The sequence below is a fragment of the Mauremys reevesii genome, linkage group 10 (assembly GCF_016161935.1).
Source record: "Mauremys reevesii isolate NIE-2019 linkage group 10, ASM1616193v1, whole genome shotgun sequence".
Classification (NCBI taxonomy): Eukaryota; Metazoa; Chordata; order Testudines; family Geoemydidae; genus Mauremys; species Mauremys reevesii.
The window spans coordinates 74,574,935-74,601,730 of NC_052632.1; the positions used below are offsets into that span (position 1 = coordinate 74,574,935).

General features: G+C 44.7%; 1 protein-coding gene across 2 annotated transcripts in view; it reads right to left on the reverse strand.

Moving 5' to 3' along the window:
• The window catches only part of TTYH3 (tweety family member 3), a 99,170-nt gene that overhangs the window by 10,169 nt on the left and 62,205 nt on the right, over positions 1–26,796 (reverse strand). The window contains exons 3-14 of one of the 2 annotated variants that reach the window (XM_039492093.1): positions 26,476–26,587; positions 25,437–25,657; positions 24,441–24,536; positions 20,617–20,689; positions 20,164–20,239; positions 10,091–10,146; positions 9,040–9,132; positions 8,819–8,911; positions 8,141–8,277; positions 4,154–4,330; positions 3,094–3,169; positions 866–969 (exon numbers count right to left, since the gene is read on the reverse strand). In XM_039492093.1, the coding sequence (XP_039348027.1) occupies positions 889–969; positions 3,094–3,169; positions 4,154–4,330; positions 8,141–8,277; positions 8,819–8,911; positions 9,040–9,132; positions 10,091–10,146; positions 20,164–20,239; positions 20,617–20,689; positions 24,441–24,536; positions 25,437–25,657; positions 26,476–26,587 (1,291 nt within the window). In that variant the 3' untranslated portion in view covers positions 866–888. Of the gene's footprint in view, positions 1–865; positions 970–3,093; positions 3,170–4,153; positions 4,331–8,140; positions 8,278–8,818; positions 8,912–9,039; positions 9,133–10,090; positions 10,147–20,163; positions 20,240–20,616; positions 20,690–24,440; positions 24,537–25,436; positions 25,658–26,475; positions 26,588–26,796 lie in introns of those variants that run through there. The other variant, XM_039492094.1, reaches the window with a different exon arrangement.

Below are 26,796 nucleotides of genomic sequence, written 5' to 3' on the forward strand. Positions count from 1 at the left end.
GGAGACTGGTTGTAACAGCAGCATATTAATTCCTCCGACAATGAAGCAGTGCAAGGAAAGGACTCACTGGCACGCCATCCACAGTGTATGCAGGAAATTGAGGGAATGTTTTTGGCATACGGAAGTGTTGAAACAGAACTAGGCAGAATCAAGAATTTTAGGGCTTGTGTCTGGACATCAGGGGAAAGTTGCTTACTTGTAACCCTGAATGCAAGGATAAAATGGAAAGCTACATATGTGAGCTCGCAGTACAGCTGGTGGTTCTAACAAGCAATGTGTAGGAGCAATTGTTTGGTTTTAAGAGTCTATGGCAGAATCTAATGAAAGTGGCAGAAAAATCTCTGGTTTTAGCACATGCCATTGTATCAGTGAGCAAAGGAGTAGTGATAAACGCTCAAGGGAAGCCAGAGGTGGTAACAGACAGCCAGTCCTTATTAAAAGACAGCTATGTTGGATCCACATTATCGTTACCAAGTGGATACCCAGGATGGGGGTAATTCTACCTTGTGCTTAGTGTGTGGAATACTTTTGGTTTGGCACACTCTCTGGTGCCAAGTGTAGATACTCTTCTTCAACTTGGAATCTGTGGATTAAAGCAGCAGTGACTTTGGCTCCACTCTGAGGTGTGGCTCCCTGGCAAGGCTTCTTGTATGCATTCCGACAGCCACGGTGAAATGTTGATATTGCTCCTTTAGTCGGCACCAGAGCACCCTGGTTAGCTTCAACCCTTGGCAGGAGGGAATGCGGGGAGGTGCAGGGAGAAGGAATGTGAAGAAATAAGGCACTGGCCTAGGGTAAATAGTGCAGGGATGGAGGGGCGGGTGGGAGTGGAGGAGGGGTTGAGCGAGAAGGACCTTATTTCAGTACCTGTTCCATTTGAGGGCGCGGTTACCAGTACGTCCGTGCACTGTCCGAGGGCTTAAACTGCCAGCTCATATGGCTGCTACTGTCCATGGCAGCCAAATACAACTGTGATGATGCAGGAGAGAGAGAGAAAAAGAGAGTGCAGCCTCAACGTGCATGAAAAACACAGTGCAAGCAAGTGACACGCTGTGGTGTGTGCCAGTGATAGAGAGGGCTCTACCACCCTACAGGAATAGCCCTGGGACAAGGAGGAGAACGATGAAAGGAATGACGGGGAAAAAAGAACAGATAAACAATGCAGTAGGTGATAATCCTAGAAGAGCTAATTTTGTCTTGGTTTTCATAATCTGTTTCCACAATCAAAGCGGAGCAGGATACTTCAGTCCTGGCCATGCACTGTCTCTTTACTCTGCTTGGGTGGCTCCTTTTTGCAGATCTCTGACCCCCTCAAACAGGGGCGCATGAACACAGATTTTTTTCTGTGCAACCCCCAACAGCAGAAATCTTTGCTGACTAAATGGGCTCAGCCTTTTCTTCCACTCCTGAAATAGCCTCAATTGCTTAATACAGAGATCTGCCTACATAGACTCTGGAGCATCCTCTCTACCCCACTGTCTGCCTAGGTGGCAAGCACAAAGGGATCCATTCCCTTTCCCCTACCCATGTGGTGTGTGAACACCCTCAGACAGTCCCTTCCACTCTCTGGGGTTTCTGAAGGAGAATGTACATCCCATTTCCTCCTCTGCTTGGGTTCCCCCTTGTGGTCCAGGTAGGGAAGCTGATACATTCGCCATCCCACCTCCCACACTTAGACATAATGTCCCCCCGCATAGCCCTTCTCTCTGGCTGCCCCAAGTTAAATTCCTTTGAAAACACCCTTACCAGCATCTCTCCTCAGAAACAGATGGAAGCACCAAGATTTAGCTCCACATTCAGGGCCATTAATGCAACCAGCTACTGAAGAACCAGGGAATCCTCTCCTCATGGTTAGAGCTCCTGCAGAAAGAAGCCTCCTTTTTCTGAGGCAGAAGAGCTATGGGGTAGGAAATGCTGTGTGGCAAGACCTTGCCTCAGAGGAATAGGATGAACAGGTCTGTGCAGTGTTAAAGGGACAGTGCATTTGCTGTAACAGAGAATTCCAGCAATACAGCAGCAGTTTATGACACCGCACTGAAAGCTGCGGCTGATCTTTCTCTGGAGCCAGCTCCATTACCCAGAGCAGATAATGCTTTCTAAGCTCAAGTGCTGAATGTCAGGGACCTGGAACAAGTGTTTTTTTTTTTCCATTCTAAGCAAGCTTCAAGAAGTTTGGCCAGTTTATGAGAAGTATAAAAATAAGTGCTGGCATTCCTGTTTGCCTCTTCTAAATTTAGAAGAGAGAGTCTTTTGTTGTATGAAGGCCCCACTCAGTGAACTGAGCTTAGCCCCTATGGTGTGGGTTTTCATTAATTTTAATGGATGGCCTGTTATGTATGCTATGCTGCATCCTCAGGAACTGTTAGCAGGTTGGTTAGTTAGCATTCTGATGGCCCATGGCAAAAGGTGGTATTGTGGTAATGAGATTACAGCATCTGGAGAGAGAGGTGAATACTCATCTAATTTTTTTTTTTTAAATGCATAAATAAAAATCCATACTTTACTCGATAGATTAAAATGGCTCAGAGGCCACTTCAAGCTCCTGATTACCAAAGAACCTTCCATGAAAGAATTTTTTCTCCTTAGGAAATTAGATACAAAAGAATTCGAAAGTTGTGAAATGAAAATAAAACCCTTCAAAAAGGAAAACTTCATCCTCTTGTTTTCACAGTGTAAGGTAAGGAGAGATTCCGCATTACCTTTGGGTTTACTGGTTCAGCAGTTTATTTTGCAAACTTAAAGGATCGACCCCACAAGCAGTTAGTAACTGTGTGAGAGAGACACCCATCTCACGGAAGTCACACAAAGTTACTCACAAGCTTCAGTGGTGGCAGGATAGGCCAAGAGCGATTTTTATATTTAATTTGATCTTTTTCATACATACCATGCCCCAAGTAGCATCTGGGCTTTTATTTTCAATGGCAGCTTAGACATGCCTTGTCTGTTAAGTTTTTCACCATTTATGGACCAGATCTTCTGCCTTGAGCCGCATAATCAGCTCCCCCTGAAGTACATAGGAGTGGCATGTGCATATCCCCAAAGCAGAACTTGGCCTCGGATGTTGAAGCAGAGAGAAGCAATAAAGACACTTACTGAGGGAGGTGGAGACTCCCGGCCAATCAGAGGCGTGTTCTCACAGCGGGGATTCTGGAAGTTTGCATTCTGGCTCCTATGAAAGGGAAATATACATGGTGATAAAAGGACACATGGCCCATTCCCCAGCAGAGAGACTTTGGAACTGGCACAGGATAACCCACAATGCAGGGCACTATTACCTCCCACAGACGCTCACTGGAAGCATCATAATTCAATTCCCTGGAATGCTTTCCCTACATGCCAAATGGGTCACTTCTACCTTAATCAATGGGACACTAACATGGGTGCCTGTCCATCTCAGAGTACACTCGTATTCCATTTATGAAGTACTCATCTCAGAGTACCTGCGATTTTTTTTTTTTTAATGTAGAGCTAAACGAAGCCATCCTCCCTGCTCAAAAGTTAACAGCCACAATAAAGGTGGGAGAACGAAATAGATGAACCAATCCAACACAGACAGTCCTTGCAGCCAGCCAGACACTCCCAGGGCAGGAGCTCTGTAGAAGGGATACCTCAACTCAGACTGCCCTGCCTGAACTAGATGGATCTGGAAAGCAAAGACTGTTGACCTCAGCTGCCTTGGGGAGGACAGTCTAAAGCTGCTGTCATGTGGATTTCCACCACTTGGGAGGCTTAACACTTCTCTTGCAAAGCAGTTACTTCTGAACAGTCTTTAAGGAACAAGGCTCGTAATGAAAACTGGTGACACTTAACGCCATGCCTTCCATAGGCAACACTGTAAATCCTCTAATACAAGGCAACTCAGTATTTTCTAGTCATCTACCTCATGTAGTTATTTCTATTAGAGAACATAAACACTTGCCAATGCCGCAAGTAAAAAGATCACTAAGATCAAGCGATATAAACAGAACCTTTTATCACTCTTCCTCTCAGGCTTATCACACTGCTGTTAGTGAGCTTGTTCATTTCCCAGTGCAGCTGCTGCAGAAAGTGTACATTAGCTATGCTGTGCAACGGACACCCGCAACAAAAGTACCAAGCATTTTGGATGGAGATAGCTACAACATGGCTCCTCTCCTCGGTCCTGGCTACTCACATGTACTCCGTGACAGGAGCATTGCTGACTGTATGCGCTGCCGCTGGAATGCTGGTCTCACTGCCATAGCTACTCCCACAGCTATAGAGGCTGGGCATGTGCACCCTGTACAGATTATCGTGGGTTTGTCTGTTCCCTTGCGCAGCAGATTCCTCCTCCCCATCATCATTTGAGCTCCTGTAGGAAAGAAAGTTTATCCTAATAGCCTAGAATTGTTATGTTAGTGGGGCCTGCAAGAAACCAGAGCACATGGTAATCCCAGTAACCTTCTAATCCTCCTCCACACATCCCCCCTAACAGCCAGTCAGCGTGTGCCTCAATATGGCAGCATAGATACAGACCCCAGCAAGCACCTCCTCCCCAACCACTAGAGTGACTCAGGCCTCCCACAAATACCATCTGGACTTTCTCAGACTGCAACATTTTCCATATTGTCCCAAAGTCCTTCCCACAGGGCCTGGCAGATAACGCAACTCCACAGCTCCCCCAACCATATAAACTGGAGTGTGGACACACCCAAGAACACTCAGCACTTGTTTAAACAGGGCACTGGTTACAGTATTAACCTAATACCAGGTCTCCCTCATACACCATACTGAAGTTGCACTTTGCCATGCATGTCTATTTCTTGAACTGATTTCCAGAGGTCTTCCATGTGACATACCACAAGATAAGAAGGTTGATTCTGTAGTAGTTCTATACCATGAACTCCCACTGAAGACAATGAGAACTCCATTCAGAGTGGCTACAAAAAAGGTCCCTTTCTACTTCAGTGTGTAGAACAAAAAATTTTTTGGAAGCCAGTGCAGTAGGGCTTAGCTACTGTGGGATTAAGGCATTTTTGCCTAGGCTATTCCTTCTTATCCTAAACAGAGCCCTTGCTACTTTAAATATCTGATTTTGATGTATTTGTTTGGACTATTGTTCTCTTGGGGTCAATGTTCATATCTATACCTTTGGGGTTATAAAAGGTAAGTCTCATCCTACATTTTGTAGGAATGGAAGGATTGATTTGATGAGAAACATGAACTTTATGAACTGAGTTAGTTCTTAGTCACTTTTTTCAAAGGAGAACTGTACATCAAGCTCTATGTAACAATGGTACCACCTTATTCAACAGATCTCCCCTTTGTGTGCAACAGTTATATATTTGTTAAAATCTGCAGATGTATTTTTGCTATTTTTACTCTTAAGCCCTGCAGAGCCCCACAGCTATGAGAGGGACATCTGAATCTTATTTCTTCCCGGATAACAACATTGCCTAGTAATTGGAAGAATCTGTTCCATCTGTGTAAACCCAGTGAAAACAAGAGATTGGAAGAATTTGCCCTGCAGAATCTTCACTACTAGCAACAATGCATGTGGGGGAAAAAAAACACAACACAGATCAAGTTTGCAGTTGGGAGAAAAGTTTGTTAACAGGACACATTTAATATGCAATCAATGAGAAAAATCACTTCTCGGGGCACTGCTACACACCAAACCTTCAGCTGAAGGCCAACTGGAAGTCAAGCAGAATACCCAAGGGAGAAACAGACTAGTAAAACTATTCTCTACCTGCTGACTTAAGATTTCAGAGAAACCACATCTGCTTCTTTTTCCTCTGAGCTGTCTAAACCGAACACATCTTGTTTTTCCCTGGTGCAGTATTCCTTAACCACCTTGATTCCTCTTCCCTCCCTGACATGTAGTCCCACCCCTAGCCAAATGATCTAAAGCAGTGAGCAACCTATCAGGAGCAGACAACATGCGCCTCCAGTGAGGTTGTCATGAAATGATAATACCTATTTTTTAAACAGCACTTTTCAATCAGATTTCAAAGCGCTTTACAAGAGAGATCAGTACCATTTTCCTCATTTTACAAGATGCAGGAATCTCATATTCTGAGCCACACAGTATAGCTCATTGTTAGGCCACTGGAGTCGATTTCAGAACAGTGTGTGTTTATCAGAGGCATAGGTGAACACTAGGTTACTCCTCAAACCGAGCCATGTAATTCTGGACTAAGCAGGTGACAGCAACAGAGCTGGCTTATAAATCTGAAGAGAGACACACCTAACCCCCCCATATGCCTGGTATGTATATCTTAATCCTTGGAATGCTGTTCTAAATATTTACAGAAATCAAACCACACTGCTAGACCACTTAAGATTTTGTTGATTATAATAAAAAAAAATCTAGAATTGCTTTTAGAAAAAGAGTGTGAAAGGGAACACTAGGCAACCTCAAATCCAGACACCACAGTTCCCACTAGCTGAACGCTGTACACATTACGTTAACACTGGCAAACCCAACAGATTGCAAGTCAGTGTGGACTCCTGCACAGCCTACACCTCTGCTTCAGTTTGGAAGAGCAGATACAGGTATAATTGCCCATCACTTGAATAGGATGGTATGGAAATTTTCAGGCTATCGCAATATTACATCACGGTTGCGCAACTAATTAACCTAATTCTGGCCCTTCCAATCCCCCTTTATGATATTCTCAATATAGGGATATTGGATACTACACTGGACAAGTCAATTTCTGATAGGAAACATTCCACACTGGCAGGGAGCTGGACCAAACAGAATGACATCTCCAATGTCTAGGATTAGAAGACAAGTTATCGCACGTCTTGTCAGTTGCTGTTAGTGTCAGTGCCACAAGGTGACAGTAAAGTTTTACTAAAAGGAGGCAGATACTGTATTTTACCCCTAAGAGAAGCCAGTCCCTGAACTGGGTGCAGAGAGTACAGGTCCCAGCTTGATAAGTAGACCTGCTGTTTACTGCTGCACATGGAAAGAGCATCAAGACCTCCAGTTGTTTTCTGAAGACATACTGATATATTTCCAAGTGCCCTTTAAACACAAACCAGGAAGGGCAGCCCTCACCACCCCAGGAAGTCTTCCTGATGCATTTGAGTGCCTCTAGTTCTGTACACTGAGCCTTGGACACTGTTAAAATCACCTAAATCGTATTTAGAACATGAACGTTTGTTGAACACCACAGGGTACTTTTCAAACAAATGAAAGCTAAAACGCCAATGCATCATGTTGTACAGAAACCAATGAGATGACAACTGGCCCTATGACAGATGGACCAATATATCCTAGTCTCATAACATAAGAATGGCCATACTGGGTCAGACCCAAGGTCCATCTAGCCTAGTATCCTGTTTTCCGACAGTGGTCAATGTCAGAAGCCCCAGGGAATGAAGAGAACAGGTAATCAAGTGATCCATCCTGTCGCCAATTCCCAGCTTCTAGCAAACAGGGGTTAGGGACACCATCCCTGCCCATCCTGGCTAACAGCTATTGATGGACCTAGCCTCCATGAATTTATCTAGTTCTTTTCTGAACCCTGTTCTAGCCTTGGCCTTCAACATCCTTTGGCAAAAAGAGTTCCACAGGTTGACTGAGCATCTCACCTTTAGTTACCACCACTACATATCCATTAGAAATAGCAACAGGTCTCAGATTCCTTTAGTGCCACAAAATAATAGATGCACTTTTTATTTGGTCATCTCATTACTGCTGGGGCCATATCCTGCTCACATTAGTCATGCAGTTAAGTCCCATTGAAGTCAGTGGAATTGAGGGAGTAAGGTGAGCAGGACCTTATCCTCACCACTTCAGGTCTCTCTCCCAGTACTAGGAAAACACCCCTCCCAGTAAATGCGACGAAAGATAATAGGTATTGTACAGTTCAAGTACTGCTGTCCTCTGCCACCCTAGAGCTATACCATTAATCTCTAACTCAGACTAATAGAAGTCTCACTCTGCACACCATCAAATACCCTCTATGGTGCCTATATACAGAGTTATACAGTAAAAAGGTTCTGATTTAAACTGACCAAGTTAAGGCCAACAAATCCTCCTCCCTTTGGGCCTACGTTTTATAACATCTTATCCCTCATGCTCTTAAAGCACACATGGTAGCTTTCATTAGGAAACAGCTCTATAACCCAACAGTGTGAGCTGACTGTATCTAATCCCACTGCTTACCTTTTTTGCTGCCAAGTGTGCGGGATGCTGCACACAATGGAACTGAACATGAGAGCCGTGACAAAGGAGAAGAGAACCAGGTAAATGAGCCCTTCCACTCCATCATAGCAGAAGCCTGTCAGAGCCTGGACGTAATCCTAAAGGGAGAAATTAAGCAGAGCCTCTTGGGTCACCATAAAAAGTAACACTGCAATTTCCATATTCCAAAAATCCCATCACCTGGATTCTGGCTCACCACCTAAAAACTGAGCCATTTTCCACAATGCAATTTGCTAGGTTTCACTGGACTCAAGGTTTTTAAAAGCTAACCAACCCCCTTGTTTTTACACAGGGCTCCATTCAGGAACAGATGTACAGTGTATTCTCAGCCATACATATAAAAAAGGAAGATCAAGATAAGTCTGCCTGTTCCATAGTTTCACTATTACTCATGAAATCAGTAGATGTCAATTTCCAGTTCTGCAGCTCTTCCACCCAGTGCCCCACTACCCTTGTGCACAGCTAGACCTGGACTATAAATTTAACTGTAGAAGAAGTAGCAAAGCCAAACCAACGGTCTACTGTATTTTGATGCGCCAGAGGTACTCTGACCTTCAAAGAGCTCAGCACTCTGGGGCTCTGTATCCGCACAAGACAGTGGATATTTGTCAGCTCCAGACACTGATTCTCCATACTCACCAAATGAAGACTACGACAGTCTACCAGTGCAGTCAGGTGCTGCAAATTGATCTCGGTGGAGTTTAGAACCTCCTGTATCCGAGTAAGGTACTCCTGTAAGCAACAAGCTAGAGATTAGTAGAATAAAAGGGCTTTGCAAGAGCTTACTTAGGGCCTCATGTTGAGGGGACACATACTTTACTTGTCCAGTGCTTTCAGAAGGTAAGTTCAAGATGTTTTACCTTGGAGGTGGGGTACTCTCTGATGGCTGACCTGAGCAGCTCCAACACATCATCCTGCATTTCCACCAGGGCTTTGTGACTTCCTGACAGCTTCTATTCAAAATGAACATGAACATGGTCAGTCTTGAGGGGGAAGCCAGGCTATGCACAACAGAGGAATTTAGGAACTGCCATTGCCAAGTACGGAGATATCATCTACGTGACCGGTGAGCCAGGGTAAACTAGCAGCATCTCACAGCTGCAGTGACACTCCACATAACCCACTTCTTCAGCTCTAAAAGCACAGGATGGAATCAGCTTTCTAGTCTGTACTTTTTCTGGTCTCCTCAAATATACACAAATACAGCCAAGGTCAGATTAGTGGGAAAGAAAGTGATTCCACTCAAGCTCCACCTACAATCCCAAGCTCCTCCCACACATAGCAGCTAGATTTTTCCGTAAAAAATTATCAGTAGTGAAATAAAGAAAACGTAGAAAACACACCCCACTAAGGTAAGTTCACACTCTTCAGCAGCATGACCAAAAGCGTCTCTGATGGCATGATGCCACATTTTAAGGAGATTTTAGGCAGGCAGAACGTAGTTACCCAAACTGCATTTTATCTGGAAGATTAACATCTCTGCTCTTGGGAAAAAAGTGCCGCATAAGCAAAAAGTAAAACTATGGTCCTGACCACATCTCATCTGAGCAGCAGCACCTCCAACAACACTGTGTGTGCCTGACCTAAGAAATGTGAACCTCTTATTGCACCAATACCACTTCTCACAGCCCCTGGAAAGTTTCCCAGTCAAGTACTGACCAAATCCAACCTTGCTTCCCTTTGGAGAGCTGAGGAGATCACAACCAGAGATTGCACAACTACAGGCCACAAGCTAAAACCACCATTAGATCTGAAAGTCCTTTCCTTTTACCAAAGAAGGGATGACTCAGCTGAGAAAAGCCCTGATGTTTAGACCAAGCTAACAATCTCTAGGACCGATTTAACATTTTAAATCCAGCCTCACTGAAATGCAGCTTGTGGCAACAGAAGGGTGTGAGCTGAGATACTCACCTGCTGAAAGGGGTTTGGATATCCAGCATTACAGGCAAGGTAATAGCGCAGAGTATCTATCAAGAGAGAGAAATAGAAATCAGGCTATATTTATTTTTCCCCCCCCACTCTGAGCCTTCTTATGCTTGCTGCAAGGGAAGATTTAATTCTAAGAGCATTAGTAGTGATACGCTGTGTGATAGGCAAAGTGTGAGCGGACCCACTTTCTTCCCTCCTCTGTGGTGTTACAGAGCATGGAAGACACCAAAGGGAAGTTGGCTACATTCTGCAATAAAGGAAAAGCATGCTAAAAGCTGACCCTATTGCATTTTTTCCCCCCAATAAATAGAGTGAGACTTTCCCACCTATGCAGGAAAGTGAGCCATGAGGACAGAACCACTAATGCTGTGCAGAATCAAAGCAGCCACCATACTCGGTGGCACTCAGACAAGACACTGGGCTGGAGTCTGAGATTTGATTTCTGTGATCCTATGTTAGGAGAAAGAATTACACTAACATGGAAGAGAGCGCGCACACCGGTGCGTATGCTACACATCTGCCGTAAGCACAGCTGCCTGAACACACATTTTTACACAAGAGAAAGAAAGGAGACATCTTTGCAACATGGATTTACTCTGCCTTACTTGAAGGAGCAGCTGGTTATTAAACAGTACTCTGTGGAGGGGATGTAGGGGGGGGCACAGCCTGGAAAGTGCCTGAGGAAGAAATGGAGGCTGGAGCTGCAGAATGGAAGACTTCTAGCATAAATTAGAGATGAATCATACTCTTCCCTTACTAGTATTTGCACACTTATTAAAACCCAGCTTTTAATCATGCACTGTTTCTTTCATACCGCTCTCCTTGCTTGCTCAGAAAGGTGCTTTCTGCACATAGCCAACAGAGTTTACTGCAGGTTTTACCCACAGGAAAACTCCTCCTGCAGTGGAGCATGCCTGGGTACTGGAAACAGGGGTGGTTCTTGCGAACAAGGCAATATCACCAGACTTCCTCATAGCACCCCTAAACGTTACTGAAACTTGCCCTGTGCTAAAATCAGCCTCTGACAGAGTCATGCCCTGCCAGCTAGCCCCAATACAGTGGCCACCACTAGCTGGGAAATACAGTTAGCCCTATACATTGACAGGTCAGCCTGTCAAATGCATGGAAATGTAGTCCTGATCCTTCTTTTTAGGGTACGCCGGATACCCACCTAGACCTCTTCAAGGGCTTACCAGTTTGAGGGATGGAGAAATTAGCACATGCAAGTTACACATCAGGATTCCCTTAGGCCATCCTTGATGAGGCCACAGAGGGGATTTTTGTAAATGACCCTTTATCTTTCCACAACTCCCATCCCTTCAGACTCCTTTTTAACGTGTTTACAGATCTCAGTTCCTCTCCAGCATTCATTTTGCCAACCTCTCTTGCCTCTTCTCAGAATGGAAGGCAGTTTAGAATAGCCATGCATAAAACAGACAACTCTTCTCTACCACACACAAAAATAATAATCGGGGCATTTTGCAGATTGATCTTTTTCCTACACACTATGAAGACTCATTGAGAGAGAAGTGACTTTTCCAACTACTCCTCACTGTGGGACTCAAAAGGAAAAACAGAGAAAGTAAAAGCCATGTGAGGGAGCCAACAAGTAAGATGAGTAGGCCTGCTCCTGCTGCACTTACCATCAATATTGCATGCACCTTTCATCGTGCCTGTATGCACACTGGGACTGAGCAGTACAACGCAGCTTGTCAGCTCCTGCATGCTAGCAATGGAACCTGACAGCTGTTGTTTATAATTCATTAGCCTACTTTGGGACTGCTTCCACCAGCTGCTCCATCTCTCCCCATTGAATTTTGCTCTGGGACGACTTATCTACAGCTCAGCCGAGCCATTAAACAGCAATTAGTAAAAACCGGGCAGATAATAGGATAGCGTGTGCTACTGAATGGATCATGCCACGAGTGGATTGTGCGCACACTCTGAATCAGAAGGGATTGCTTATTCCCGGCTTACATTAGCAAACAGACCTTTCCTGAGCAAGAATATCATACATAGTCACTGGGCTGTTTTATCCCCAACTTGAGGGTACTGTGGACCAGGGCCGCCCAGAGGGAGGGGCAAAGGGGGCAATTTGCCCCGGGCCCCGGGCTCTGCAGGGGCCCCCAAGAGAAGAGCGGAGGCTCCCGCCTCCGCCCCTCTCCTGGAGCCTCAGCGCATCAAGCGCCGAGTCTCCGGCCGAGCCCCTGAGCCCCGCCCCGCTCCGAGCCGCGTGATGAGGGGGCGGGGCTGGGAGCTCCAACAGGGCCTGAGCCCCGCCCCGCTCAGAGCAGCGTGGGGAGGCGGGGCTGCGAGCTCGGGCTGAGCTCCCAGCCCCGCCCCTCACCACGCGGCTCTGAGCGGGCGGAGCTGGCCCCGCCAGACGCTCGGGTAAGAGGCTGGGGCGGGGAAGCGGGACCCACCGCGCCGCCCGGCGCAGCCGGTCTTGGCGGCGGGGCCCCTTCTGTTCCGGGACCCGCCGCGAAGTGCCCAGGCCCGCGGCGGGACCCCCGCCGCTGAATTACCGCCGAGACCGGGCTGCGCCGGCGGCAATTCGGCGGCGGGGGCTCCCGCCGCTGGTCTTCGGGCGGGTCCTGGAACGGAAGGGCCCCCCGCCGCCGAAGACCCCGGGCCCCCGGAATCCTCTGGGCGGCCCTGCTGTGGACTGCCAGATGGAACAGCACCAAGTTGCACAATCCCCACCATGCCCATGAAGCTTCACATGGCAAACTGTCCAAAAGCTTCCCAGTCATATTTTGGACACTGTGGGCCTGGCATCAAAGTTTACTGGCTTCAATTCATGTGATTACTAGTGCTCTGTTCAGAAGTGAATTTCTTCCCCATCCACCCCAATCTCTGGATTGTGGCATCCTAACTACTAGCTCGTTTTGGTGGTAAGACATTAGAACCTACTGACTTACCCATTTTATGAGAGATATCTAAACTGCCAGTCATTTAGTCTAGCAAAGATTGTAGGAGTAGATTCTTTACTGCACTGAGCACAGCTCTGCTGCAGGGAAGAAGTGGGGAAGCCTGCTGAGAAGCAAGTTGCGGCTCCCAGTGCAAGTTTGAATATCTGCTCCAAACTATGGACTTGCATAAAATCCCTAAATCACCCCACGCTAGCCAAGGACAGATATTAAAGTGCTCTGCTCCTGCCACACCCCCTTTCCAGCCCCTCACTCCCTCCCCCCACCCCCTCCAGCAACCCCTTATGCTGGAGATAGATTAGCACATGGGCTGATGTGGAAGGTGGCTACATCACCCCAGCTGGCTTTATGCTGGCATTCAGCTGGGTTCAACCTTGTTATAGGCTGAAACTGAGGTGTGAATACTTCCTTCATTTAAGACTGCTGCAAGGGACAGATAAGGGGCCACACCTAAAATAAGGCTGAACGAACATAGGCAGGGGGTAGAATAGGCCAGCAGAGGTTAAGCTTCCCCTGTGGTGCAGCGGCCGACACTCTGACTTTCAGAGCACAGATGCCTGGGTCATGGTGGCCCCCCTCCATCTGCTGCATCCCTCCTACTGGTGAGCAGCAAGTGGTAATTAGGGGTACCTGGGGGCAGCGAACAAGTTGGGTGGGGTGAGCACTCGGCTCAGGGAGAGGGGTGGAGAGCAGAAGTGGCGGGGACCTCGCAGGGAAGAGGGGTGTGGAGGAGAGGAGGGATGAGTGCGGCAGGCAGTGGGGGACTAGGAGCAGGGATAGAGTCACAGTCTGGGCACCAGGGGAGCTTTCAGCACTAGGGCCGGTCTCCCCAAATGCGGGAGGCACACATCGCCCATGCGAATGAAGTCTGCCTAGAAACTAGCACCACGTGGGCAGAGGGTTCCACTGGATATTTTTCTGAGAACAAGCACGTATGCGAACACATACAGGTTGAAAGAAGTTTGAGCATGTAAGTGGAGAAACTGCTCCTTTTGTTCTTGGTTTCTCCTGCATTCAGAGAAGCAGGACTTGGTCTATTCCTTATAAACAAACACGACTGCATCCAAGAAAATACCAGACTCCATCATCCAGTTGGAAGTAAAAATTGAACACTCCCAGTTTGACTAGTTGCTCTGGTCCAAAAGGGGTAACGGTGACAAAGAGTTTTCATACACAAGGGGAATTCTCCCAACATCTGTCCAGAATACGGCCCTCCAATTCTGTCAGCTGCCATAAGCACATTGATGGCAACTTCATCGGTTCTCAAAAGTCATCTTTCCACCCCTTCAGGGGACATGTCAGTTTAGTTTTATCCTTTCAACCAATCCCTAAAGTCTGGAGGTGGTTTTTGAAACTGGCCTTTAAGCTGTTTCCAAGGGAAGGGTCATACTTGCAGCTGCTTGTGCCTGCTGCTGCTGGCAGCAATCCTCCTGACCCACTTTCTATGGGAAAAGGAAGATAAAGAGCAGAAATAAGGCAAGGGAACAATTTGATAAAAGCGTCAATTGAAATCCTCCCTAGAAAGGAAATTGAAACAGGCTACCAGCAACAAATTAACTTTAATCTGCTAGAACCTGCTTCTCACTTCTGCATATGTAGAAGCCTTACAGTTCATAATTTTATAATGTGATGGTGTTGAAGCCCAGGAGAATTGCAGTATGGCCTCTGGGTATGCACCTTAAAACTAGAGGGAATTCTGTATGCTAGGATGGTCAGAGAACAAGCAGCATGGGCTGTTTACAAAAGGTCACTTTTGTTAAATAAATAGAGTCAGACCTTGGCCCAACTGGCTTGCCATAAACCTGCAACTCTTCGGCCATTCCTCACATTTACCTCACTGGTCTCTCTCTGCATTTCACATACTGTGCTCTGAAGAGATCATAGTAAGAAGATGCACTGTCTCCATTCAGTTTCGTTACTGGGAACTGTGGAAGTTTCAGTGGTGATAATTAAAATGGGAGAAAGTAGCTTCCCCCCCGGTAGCCATACTGCCCAAGTGGTATTGTCACATTCCCACTTACTATCTAGTTTCCTCAGAACTAGGGATGGACAGAAAAGGGAGGTTTTGCATGGTATTTATACAGCTTTTGAATAGAAGGTTTCAACCTCACCTCAAGTGGGGGGGGGGAGGGGGGGAGAGAGGAAGGCAAGCAGAAGTCAAACTTTTGGTTAGAAAAGGACTAAGTTAAACATCAGTCAACCTGATTGCTGTTTGACTTACTAATTAGCTGAAGCTTTTTAAGGGCAAGTCAGTGAAACCACAAAGTGGAATCTGGGTTCTAAACTTGGTGAAAAACAAAAACCCATTCATAGCTCTGAAGACTCAACTGTGTCTATGAACCCCATACAAACTCCAGTAGTGGCAACAAACCGCGGCACCTCCTGCCCCATGCCTCAACCCTGACTATCTCCAGGGTTCATTCAGTCTGGTTTCTGTGCTGAGATAGTCAGTAAGAGGCCATCTAGGCTAGCAATTTTTGCAACATGAACATCTGTCCACTAATAACTGATGAAAGCCAAATTCACTTCACACTGACCACTGAACAGCAAGATATTCACAGCTTTCAGTCTCTGCCAAACTTGACTGGATTTGAGGTGAAAAGCTCCATTACCCACCCCCTAAGCAATGTAGGCCCTCAGATAAGATAGTCTGATCCAGATGCAGCGAGCCAGTAAAATAATCTGGAGAGAAGTCTTCTTTTTGGCTAAAGAGATTATACCTTTTTATTTAATGTGATGTAATAAATCATTTGGTAGTAACAATATCAGAGAAAGGGAATGAGGCTAGAAGATGGCCTCCTGCTTTAAGAATAAACATGTTGGCTGCACCATGGCTTTTTTTTAAAACTAGCAAAAAGAGGTGATTATCTAGTCAGTGTTCAATTCCATTGGCTCTCTCTCAATTAATGAATACCAGATAAGCCAGACACACACTAGCCTCACACAAAATGATTAAGTTTCTCTCCTCTTCTAGGAGATTTGTTTTAAGAATTCTGGTCCATTTTTTGCAGCAGTAAATAAACTGGAGTCTTCCCTTTAGCTCAAGAGTGGTGACAATAGTGATGCTTTTAATCAGATTATTTCCAGTGCCATTAGTTCTGCTTAGATTTGAAAACTGCTGAAAATACTAACACAGAAGCAGTTTTAGTCCTGCTGCCCAGCTTCTCCAGGAAAATACCTCCTTTTCCTAGAAAGGGCCTGCAATTTACACACAAGTTATTGCATCAAATAAATGAACCTAGGCCACACAGCTACATGGACAACCTTGGACTGCCTGTCATGTCAGCAGGGCTGGGAGGCTGCCTTCTTAGCCCTCTGACTGAAGAAAAACGGGGAGGTGACCTGGCATTACCAAGACTCTGCTTAAATTTGGATGGGGCACTGATTAAGTTCCAAGAAGGGAGCCTTATCTAGGCATCAGCCAAATAGACTGTGTTTCAAGGGCAAACACCTGTAAGGGTGATAAAACCCACTGGGATCCAGAGTTTCTTTCATCCTTGAACCAACAAATAGGGTACAAGTACTGAAGACAAGTAAACAAAATAAGGGATATTCTGAACTTAACCTTACTGTTGGGAAAAAACAACAACAACATTTACCTAGCATGGTTAGGAGTAATGCAGAACAGGATGATAGCCAAAGGATTAGTACAAAGTAAGCCTCCTGGAAGAAGAGAGAATCTTTTCCTAGTTGGTGTTCTTTGCACTACACACTTTGTATACAGTTGTTTTCACTGCTTCTTTTGCATAGTTAGCTAGTCTCCCCACCATTTAAAAAAAAAAGGGTGACTATTCTGAATATACTGGTGTGTAAGGGAAGATTTCCCAGTATTACACTCGTTAGAGAGGTCAGCATTTATTTTGCTGAACTTAGGGAGATGAATTAAACCTTCCATCAAAGTTTGGTGTCACATGGATGCACTAGTGCAGTTATGATGTAATGTGTCTTTCATACCTGGCATTACTAAAAATGTTTTCTAGGTTATATTTCTGATATCACACTTATAATCCTGCAGCAGGCACTTCATGAGTCCAAAAATTGTCAGAAGTTAAAAACGGACATACATACATATTTGCATTCCTTTGTCTGGATATTGGAGGCAATGATTAGTGTCTTGCTCATTGCAATTTTATATTTAAGAAAATTACTAGAGAAGAAAGAAGAAATAGACTAAAGAGAGAGTCCTGCTTCAAGCTGATGATACGCCTTAAGTTACTGTTTTTAGATGCACCCTTGCTGGTGCACATCACACACTTGATAATGAGGACAAGGGCTATCTGCCTAGCACCCTGGAAATAGGAATAGGAAATGCAGTTGCAGAACTCGTAGGAAGAGACTAAACTTGCATCACTTCAAGTTTAGTCTCTTCCTTGTGTTTAGCCATTTCCTCCATGCAGTCCAATGTGATGGAATGCTCAGGAATGAAGCCATTAAGACCAACTCATTGCTTAAAAAGGGAGAGGGAGCTCATGAACAAATTAAATCACCTCCCATGAGCCTTGGTTGATCTTTTAGTGACCCAGTACAGAACAGGCCACACTGCTAACTACAATCTCATGGCAAAGCCTGTAGTTCCTACTCCCTTCAGTGTCCCATTTAGACCCATCTACTAGCCTTATGGAACCTTCAGAACTGCTATGCTAAACTTAGTTGTGCTGGCACAACCAACTATGATACCCATTTAATTGAAGGGTCTGCTGCCCCTATTGAGGAGAAGCAGGAGCTTCAACTAGCAGCAGGAATCTTAACCTCCAAAGCAATTATTCAGTTTGGGAAAATTAACAGGCTCCAATCAGGCAAGGTCAAGTGAAAGAGGAACATACAAGGTGCCTCCTTAGGGTGAATTCCTTTGCTTTTTCAGGGTTATCTTCACTGTTATCAATGAGCTATTAAACTGGTTCCCGGTACCGTACCCATGCTGTAACTGCATACAGCTGAATCAGTGAACAGTCAGGAATAGCTGTTTCCCGTCTACCCATTTGTCACCTTTAGTGAAAATTAAGAGCAGCTGCCTAGTGTCTAAAGTCAGTCTTGGTCATCTTTTCAATTGAGAGATCATTCTCATTTTGCACAGGCCTGGATCACTGTGCAAAGAAATGAAATAAGGCAATGAGTTCACTGTGATTACAGGGCTCCTGTAGTTAAGACTTCTATAAACAAAGGAGCTGGAATCCCTTCCTTCCTTTCCCACAGTGTTTGATCAATAAGGCATTCCAAGATTGAGACTGAGGGTGAGAATATTAACAGACTTTTACACAGAATTTTACCTCCTTCCACAAACATTTCCTGTTTCCAATCTCTGAACCACCAGCCATCAGCAGAGTAACGTTTCTAATTCCTTATCAGTTTCACAGTACTCTGTTAATAGCAGAGACACAGATATAAAACAGCAACACACAGCCAGAAGGCTGGGATTTGGAGCTTTATACTTATGAAATTTCTTTAAAATGTTTCATAAAACAAAACTGAAGCTGCATAGTTGTTAACATCTCCCTTTACAGGCCAATCCTAATTGCTCCCTAGAATTATGTTTGACCATAAAGAGAGCTGGACCGGGGGGGAAGGGATAGCTCAGTGGTTTGAGCATTGGCCTGCTAAACCCAGGGTTGTGAGTTCAATCCTTGAGGGGGCCACTTAGGGATCTGGGGCAAAATCAGTACTTGGTCCTGCTAGTGAAGGCAGGGGGCTGGATTTGATGATCTTTCAGGGCCCCTTCCAGCTCTGAGATATCGCCATATATATATTTTGACTTGGAGCATAAGATAGATGTGTAAGATAATCATCAAAGCAGCATAGGGTCAGGTTAACTCTCTCATCCAGCCCTAAAGATCCCTCTTCTTTAGGTTGAGAACAGAATCACATACCAACTGAATAGCCAGCCACTGCTCTCCAGAGGCTCATACAGCAATCGGTTCCTCTACCTACTACTGGATCATAATTCTGAGCAGCAGTTTAACAATGTGTACTTTCAGCTACTGGAGCTCAAATTGGAGGCCCCACTCATTTTACTATGCTCCTCCATCTAGATTGGGAGTGACAAATCCAAAAGCCATTAAAGCACCGCTTACGTAAAGTGCTCCATTATCCCTTTGTCATGAGGGTGTCATGGTGTGCGGCTGCTAAGTGTAATAAAAGTGGCATGAGCTCTTGCTTCCCATGGCTATGAGGTATTTATGCAATGACCCCAAGGCAGGAAAACCTTGATTGCAGTAACTAATCATGTGTTTTCAGGAAGATTTGCAGGATTTATTTGGAGGGTGGGCTGAGAAGGTCAAAGGCGACATTTTCTATTTACCTGGCTGAACCCTTCTATTTTAAAGGCAGATGAGAATTAACGACAACGAAAGCTGTATAAATAGGTTAGCTTGTAAAACTAGGCTGCCAGCTGGACTATGTTCTCTAGAACCCCCACAAAAAGTCTTGCAAGGAGTCCAACACTTAATGTAAACATCACTTTTTGCTAGAGTGCAACTATCCAAATGATCAAAATATTTTAAGGAATACTATTTTCATACTTCAGCTTGCAACCTGGCGTCTCCGGTAAATCCTTTTACACAAATGTAATCGCTCCTAATACAGGATAAGTACACAAATTAGGATGATTCTGGTACAACAATCAGCACTGGAATGAGAACAAAACCGGCACTAAGTAGTCGAAGTTAAACACTATTCTGGGAGGGAAATTCATACTACTCTCTGCAATGTTGTTTTGGCCCGTTTGGCTGCTGAACTGAATATGAGAGGGTCCAGTTTACATTCACAACCAGAAGAAATAGAATCTCCTTTAATTAAAAAGGAATCTTGGATGCTAGGAAGTATGGAAACAGCCAACACAAGTCTAAACCCCAAATTCAGATTTCCTGCATCTATGAATTTCCATTCACAGCTAAAAAGAATTAAGACACAGAATGAAAAAGGAGAGGTCACTGAATGTGTGTCTGAAAGAAAAAAATTGGGGGGGGAGGGGGAGGTTCCTGTAGGGTCTTGGCTTTTCAGATCCTGAATTGTCTCTGCTTTCCCCAGCATTTTATCTCCGCCTCAAATACTAGGCCACCAGCACTACCCTCAGTCCCAGCTTCTGCTACTATGCTGAGTATCTGAGCCAGTCACAATCCTAGTACTTACCAGTACTGAGCACTGCATGATCCTCCACTATTTTAGAGATGTAGGCATCAGGGTTAACACAGAAGTCACTGGAGCCCTGGAGAGAAGAAAAAGGAACGTCAATTACACCATACAAAGGCTCAGCCATATCTATGTCAGGGAATCCTCCATTAGAGGCTCTCGAGCTTGGGGATACGCCAGAAGGCAGGCCCCATAAGTCATCTCTCTCCACCTCCCGCCAGAAGCAGTTTCTACAGATCTATTGCCCAGCCTTGCAGCAGAGTGGAGCTGGGATACTAGCTAGCAAACTGCACTATGGAGGTATAGTTTCTGAACCTGTTTCACATGTTATTTACTAGGACAGCTACTGAAAACCAGAAGTCCCGTGAAGACACAAGCACTGGGAGTCATTTATTCATGTGCCCAATAAATCTGCAGCGTCGGGTGTGGGAAAGTTGGACCAGAGCCACTTACCACTGAAACAGCCAGCTCCAGACCCAAGGATCCCCAACTGACAATTAGAGCAAGCACCCCTAGAAGACACACCCTGCAAAAGGAACAAGAGACAGATAAGATGGCTGATATATTGGCTCCAATTCAAACACCCAAATGCTTTAAACAAGGGCTTCTTGGAATTCAAAAGTAATAACCAGTTTTTCATTTGTGTAATTAGCAATGTGAAAGAGACAGTCCTAGCGTCTTGTATACAAATTGTATTTGGAATACAAAACCCTGCATACCAGCATGCATTACTTACACTAAGAATGAAGCAGTCCAGGGCCATAGTAACCAAAAGTAGTAAATCTAAGAGGTTGTTCAGTGGCCTGTATCATTTGATTGGAAGCCTCCCCCCCACAGGCCTCTATCCAGTTCCTAGCAGGACACTGACAGCCTCAGCAAGGCAATCAAGGATTAAATGGGCACAGAGGCTAGAAGCAGCCCTTAGAAGCACATTGGCAAGGAGATGTTTGTATTCCTGTCATCTGTGCTGGACCTACTCTTTGGGGAGAAGACTGCTGTTTTAAATAATGCTAATCTGGCATCTCATGAGAACAAGGATGTAAAAGTATTTGAATTCCTAAAGTAGAGAGGATACAAGCAAGGGAGGCATGTCCAGTGTTACACACTAACAGGCATGACTGGATCCCACAAAAAGCCCCTTCCCTCTCCCACCACCCCCTTCATTACTGGTCTTGACACTTGCTAGTGGAAGTAAGAAGGGGATGGGGAAGAGACCAGATCTACCTGGAAAGTTACTCCATGTTTTAGATATCACCCCCTTCCCCAGCTGTCCTATTAGATTTTCTAAATCCTCCTCTGATCTACCCAAGTACTGCCCTTCACCTAACCTACCTAGTCAGACCGTTTTGCAGCATCATAGGTTTTCCACTGCTCTTTGGAAATGACAGACAACAGGACTTTTGATCTAAATAGTAAAAATCTGAATAAGATTTCTGAAATAAATTGGGCAGTCAGCATTCAGACACTGCTGGGCAGCTTTTCAACATGGTGCCTGTGGATGGCAACATGCAAGTCCCCTCAAAGGGAGTTCTGAAATTCATTCCTTACATATGGTCCTGACGTTCCACCCCCAAACAAAGCTAGTGGGCTCCACCACAGTCAGTCAATTCCTAGTCTTCCTGGTGTCAAGTACTCAGAGAAGCAAAGGAAATAAGATCCAACGCACAGTATATCAGCCCACAGCTCAGTCAGAAAAGAGAGTTAACATCTATTACACGCTAGATTCATAAATTCCTTGGCCAGAAGGGATCATTGTGCTCCTCTAGTCTGACCTCCTGTATAACACAGGCCCTAGAACTTTCAAGAGCAATTATTTTCGGAACTAGAGCATCTCTCTTTTAGAAAAACATCCAACTTTGGTTTTAAATTTGCCCGTGATGAAGACTAATGCAGGACCCTGGGTAAATTGTTCCAATGGCTAATTACTCACACTGTTACAAGTTTACACCTTATTTCCAAGCCGAATGAGTCTGGCTTCAACTTCAAGCCATTGGATGAGTTATCCCTTTCTCTGCTAGATTGAAGAGCTTGGGAACAAATATTTGTTCCCTACATAGATATGTATAAACTGTAATTAACCCCTAAGCCTTCTCTTTGGTAAGATACAAACCCTCTAGCAAGAGATACTTTCACATCTCCAAAAAAACCCATCAGTTCTCCCAGTTTAAGAGAAACCTAGATTCCCAACCCATGTGCTCCATCTTTTGGGCCAGAATGGACTAGTTGAGATATCCTAGCAGAATGATTATATTCCAATAGCTAGCGGAGGAGCAGAAGCCACTAAATGTACATTAACAGTACCATTATAATCTGGGGAAGAGGGTGGATGAAGAGGAAAGGTGGCATTAGTAATCATAAACTAGTCTACCGGTTATCCCAAATTCCAGGCCTCTGGAATTAACAGTATGAGTGTACAAGAAGTCAGAATATAATGGCTGTTTCATAAAAAAGGGAAAAAAACAACTGTTCATGATTGAGATCTTTACCTTGATATTCATTGCCATATTTTGTTAAAGTAAATTAAATACCCAGTGCATTAGGATCATCTGAATAGTAAACCAGGGAAGAGCTATTAGTTTTGTTGTGTGATATCAGACCCAGATTAAAATAGAAGAAGAAAAGAATAGTTTTTTTTTTTTGCAATTCATCAAATCAATAAAAAAAAAAAAATCAGCATAAAAAAAAAAAACTTTGAAAAAAAAAAGCTTTTTTTATACACTGCATTATATTAGTATGCGGTGTGGCTTATTTCATAAAAGAAATGAAGGCTCAGCAATACACAACCTCTGGACAGTACTCTGCTATCCAGCCTGAGTCTTGCTCCACTTCTGGGCAGAGTGGTTGTGAAAACTATCAGATTTGTATATTAAGAAGGTTCTGCTGTATTGTGACATATGGATAAGGTGGCGTTGTAGACTGACATGTTCAGTCAATCAGTTCACTATGGAGCATTTGGTGTTTTAATGTAAGTGAAGGGGATTGGGTCAGTAACAGTTTGACTAGAAGATCTACAACTGGCATTTCACCATCTTGCGTGGCTGTAAAACACGAGTTCTTTATTCTGTGAACTTCCTTTGGGGAATGCCTTAATTTGAGACTCTGGCTAATAAAGAATGAGTTTCTAATCTGAACTGCGGGTTTACCATCTGTGCATACATTTGCAATTTTGTCCCTTATAACATACCAGGCATGTAATCTGGCAGGTAACTAAAGTCTGAATATACAATGCAATTACTACCATGCTAGGGCACTGTGATAAACATGGCCAAGGAGCCATCATGGTATCAAATTTCCATAATGTTTGCAGATACAGTGTGATCCTAGCCAAATATGCAAGGATGAAAACCATGTCAGAAGATGGCTGGGGGAAATACAGTTTTATTTTAACATGATGCCCCAGCACGGTCGAAATATCTGCAATGTACATGTGAATAAAGTTGATGCACATGACTAGTTCTACTCTCACTCACTCTCTCACTCACTCACTCCCCTCCCCCACCCACCCCTCTTGCTTCGCAGCAGTTTCAGTGGCCTTCACAGTGAAGTTTCATGTCTAGTATCAGAGAAGCAGCCGTGTTAGTCTGATTCTGTAAAAGCAGCAAAGAATCCTGTGGCACCTTATAGGCTAACAGACAGTCTATAAGGTGCCACAGGATTCTTTGCTGCAGTTTCATGTCTGCTGAAGTGTCACAGCCAAGGCCAGAGGAAAGGTAATACGACAAATCAGGCATACTACCAAGATGTGTGTTAAGGTGCAAGGCTGGAGACTGCATGCACAATATTAATAACCAGGTTTAAACCCCACCCCCATACACCTATCTGGAGCATCAATGGATTCTTCTTTTTTAAAAAAGGCCATTTTAAATCTTGAGAGGGTCTTCAATTGGGGTGACAGTACCATGCATTGCAGCTTTCCTGCCTTGGGTAAGTGAGCCAGAAAGAGGTTTGCGGTGCTAACTATTGGAATCGAGGCACTCTCAGGAATAAACTTCCTTGTCTTTTTGACACTAAAGCTGGATGTTAGATAGATTTCTTCTGCCCCCCCCCAAAAAAAATCCTGTGACTGTATCCCAGATGTTGTCCTAACCCTGTCAGTTTAGAGAGGCTCTGCAGCGCTAGCTCGAATTGGTAAGCATGAGATCAGCCATCATTGCACTCTACAAATACTACTCAGCAGCCCATGCATGGATCCAACGGCACAGTCCAAAGGACTCAACTTGCTATTGTTAATCTTCTGCCTGCATCTCCTCGAGAACTGTCTCAGTGACAGGACTTACCCAATGAGAATGGCCTTGGAATTTCTAATTAGTCCAAAGAGCACCAGCAAACAGATCAGTACATGGAATAGAAGTAGGCCCAGGTATCCCAGCCACCTGCAATATATGGAAACATAGTCTGAAGACAAAAATTGGTGTCTAGAGAAGAGGCGAGCATGTCTTGAGAAAAAACACTTGGCTCTCCCCCACCACGGTCAAGCCTAGCAAGTAAAATTCACTACTAGTTACTAATGATGAACTGCACTACTCAGATCACATAACTAGTCTAGTGTCCTCAGCTAGCTTGCTCTGGTAAACAGGTGTGAGAAAGTGTTTGCAAGAGTGACCAAAGCATTAAGATGTTCAATAACATGCTTCAAACTTAAAAAGGTGACTGGTCTACACAGCTGGACACTATACAGAAAGAGTAAATACAACAATAGTCCATGAAGTTTAGTTTGATCTATTTCTGCCTAAAGAATAAGAGCACTTCTGGACAGAGGGGACTCCTGGAGTACCTCTGAGTACAGACTATCTATTCATTTCTCTCCCAAATAGTGATGGTCAATTCTGCACATCTCCAGCGGCGGCTGCGTAACAAGGCCTCTGTATCGTGACTGCATTATAGAGTGTGGCAGGCCTTCATCTATAGAATGTCCAGAGAGCGAGGCAGCAAAGTGAAAAAGCTAACCCCATGCCAGCACCAGAGTGTGAGCAACACAACTTAATGGACTCTACCTGCAAAAGTAACACTCCATCTGCTGATTAAGTCAAGTCACATCTGTTCTACTATGTTTTTACCAAGACTCGGCACACTTTTGCTCAGGAAAACAACCCCAATAAAGACAGATCTAAAACCCCTGCTGGTGTATAACAAACCTATAGATCAACTAGCTGGAAACGTCTTTACAAGTTGATCTGACCTGAAAGACATAAGCTTTAGCATCCATCCATCATGGCCCAACACACACGTCATATGGATGTCACATCAACGGTAGAGGCCAACATGTTGCTCACCTGTACCAGTCATATAGATCAATCTGAACAGCCAGTTCCTCTAATGACAGTTCCTCATTCTTCCAGAAAGGGATCTCTGTTGTTTGCCTAACCAAATCATCCAAGAGGCCCTGGAGTTTCTGGATGATGTGCAGGTAATCAGTCCGTTTCATGAACATCTCCTCAAGGATCAGCAGGTTCGGCTCTAAGGTTTGGTTCAGGGCCACTGCAGTGTCTAACACCTGTGGATCAGACAGAAGAACAAGGGGGTGGGGAGAGAACCATTTACAAGAGACTCTGCCAGTCTACAAAGAAAACGAGGGAGGGTGGAGATAGGGATTATCACTGCCAACAAGTGAGAGAATTTCCAGATTACTGCACCAAGGCTCTTCCAGACTCTGGGACCATCTATCTTCACAGGTAACTTACAATGAGGGAGTCACAACTTCTGATTCATTTGGCACTGAAGATGGAGGTAAGCCACAAAATACCACCATAAACCTAGAGAAGATTCACCAGGGCTGGGCAGGAAAGAGAATAAGCTTATTTCCCTGCTTTTAATCAGGCTCCTTTGCTTTACTTTGGGATGGATTGCAAAGCAGAGGCTTCCTTTTAAGCCACAAGTCAGCGTGCACTGGAAGCCCACTGTGGTGTTGGGATAACAATAGGTAGACCAAGACTGCAGAGAAGTAACAAAATGAAAGCCCCTAGAGGCAGCATACCTGAAGCACAATATGGCAAATCACCATATTTATTAACAGTACCATTTACTACAGAGCTACTGTTCTCTGCTTTTGGCCTGGCACCTCTTCTGCAGGCGGAGGAGTGCTAATGAGAAGCTGTTTTTAAACCACACACAATCGTGAGAGAGCACTTCTTCATTTAACATGTTTCTAAAAATATCAAAGCAAATTGGACTGAAGAAATTATCTCCCCATTAATGGAAATTGTGGCAAACACTTCTCAATTCAGAGACTAACAAAAGAAGGACAGACTGATGCAGATGGAAACATCTGCCTCACACACCTCAATTCCTTGTACAGTCCTTCCCTGTACTTACCCGGTCTTGGACCCCAGCCACTGTGCGGTTTGCATGTCGCAGTGAGTATGTCAACCGGTGGATGCCGTCACTGGTCTCCCCATTTCCATAGAAGCCAACAGCGATGCCAGCGCTGTGGACAGAAGAGCAAGGAAGGGCTGGTTTACAGCAAGAGTTTATCTATGCAAGTTACTGTTGTTTCTTCCAGCACTCCTACCCTCCCACCAGGATTTCCCTCAGGAGGAGAGCAGCATGCTTTCAGCTCTGGGGTAATGACACTATCCCTATTCACTAGGACAGATGGAAAGATAAGGAACTGATTTGGTGACCCTGAAAATCAGA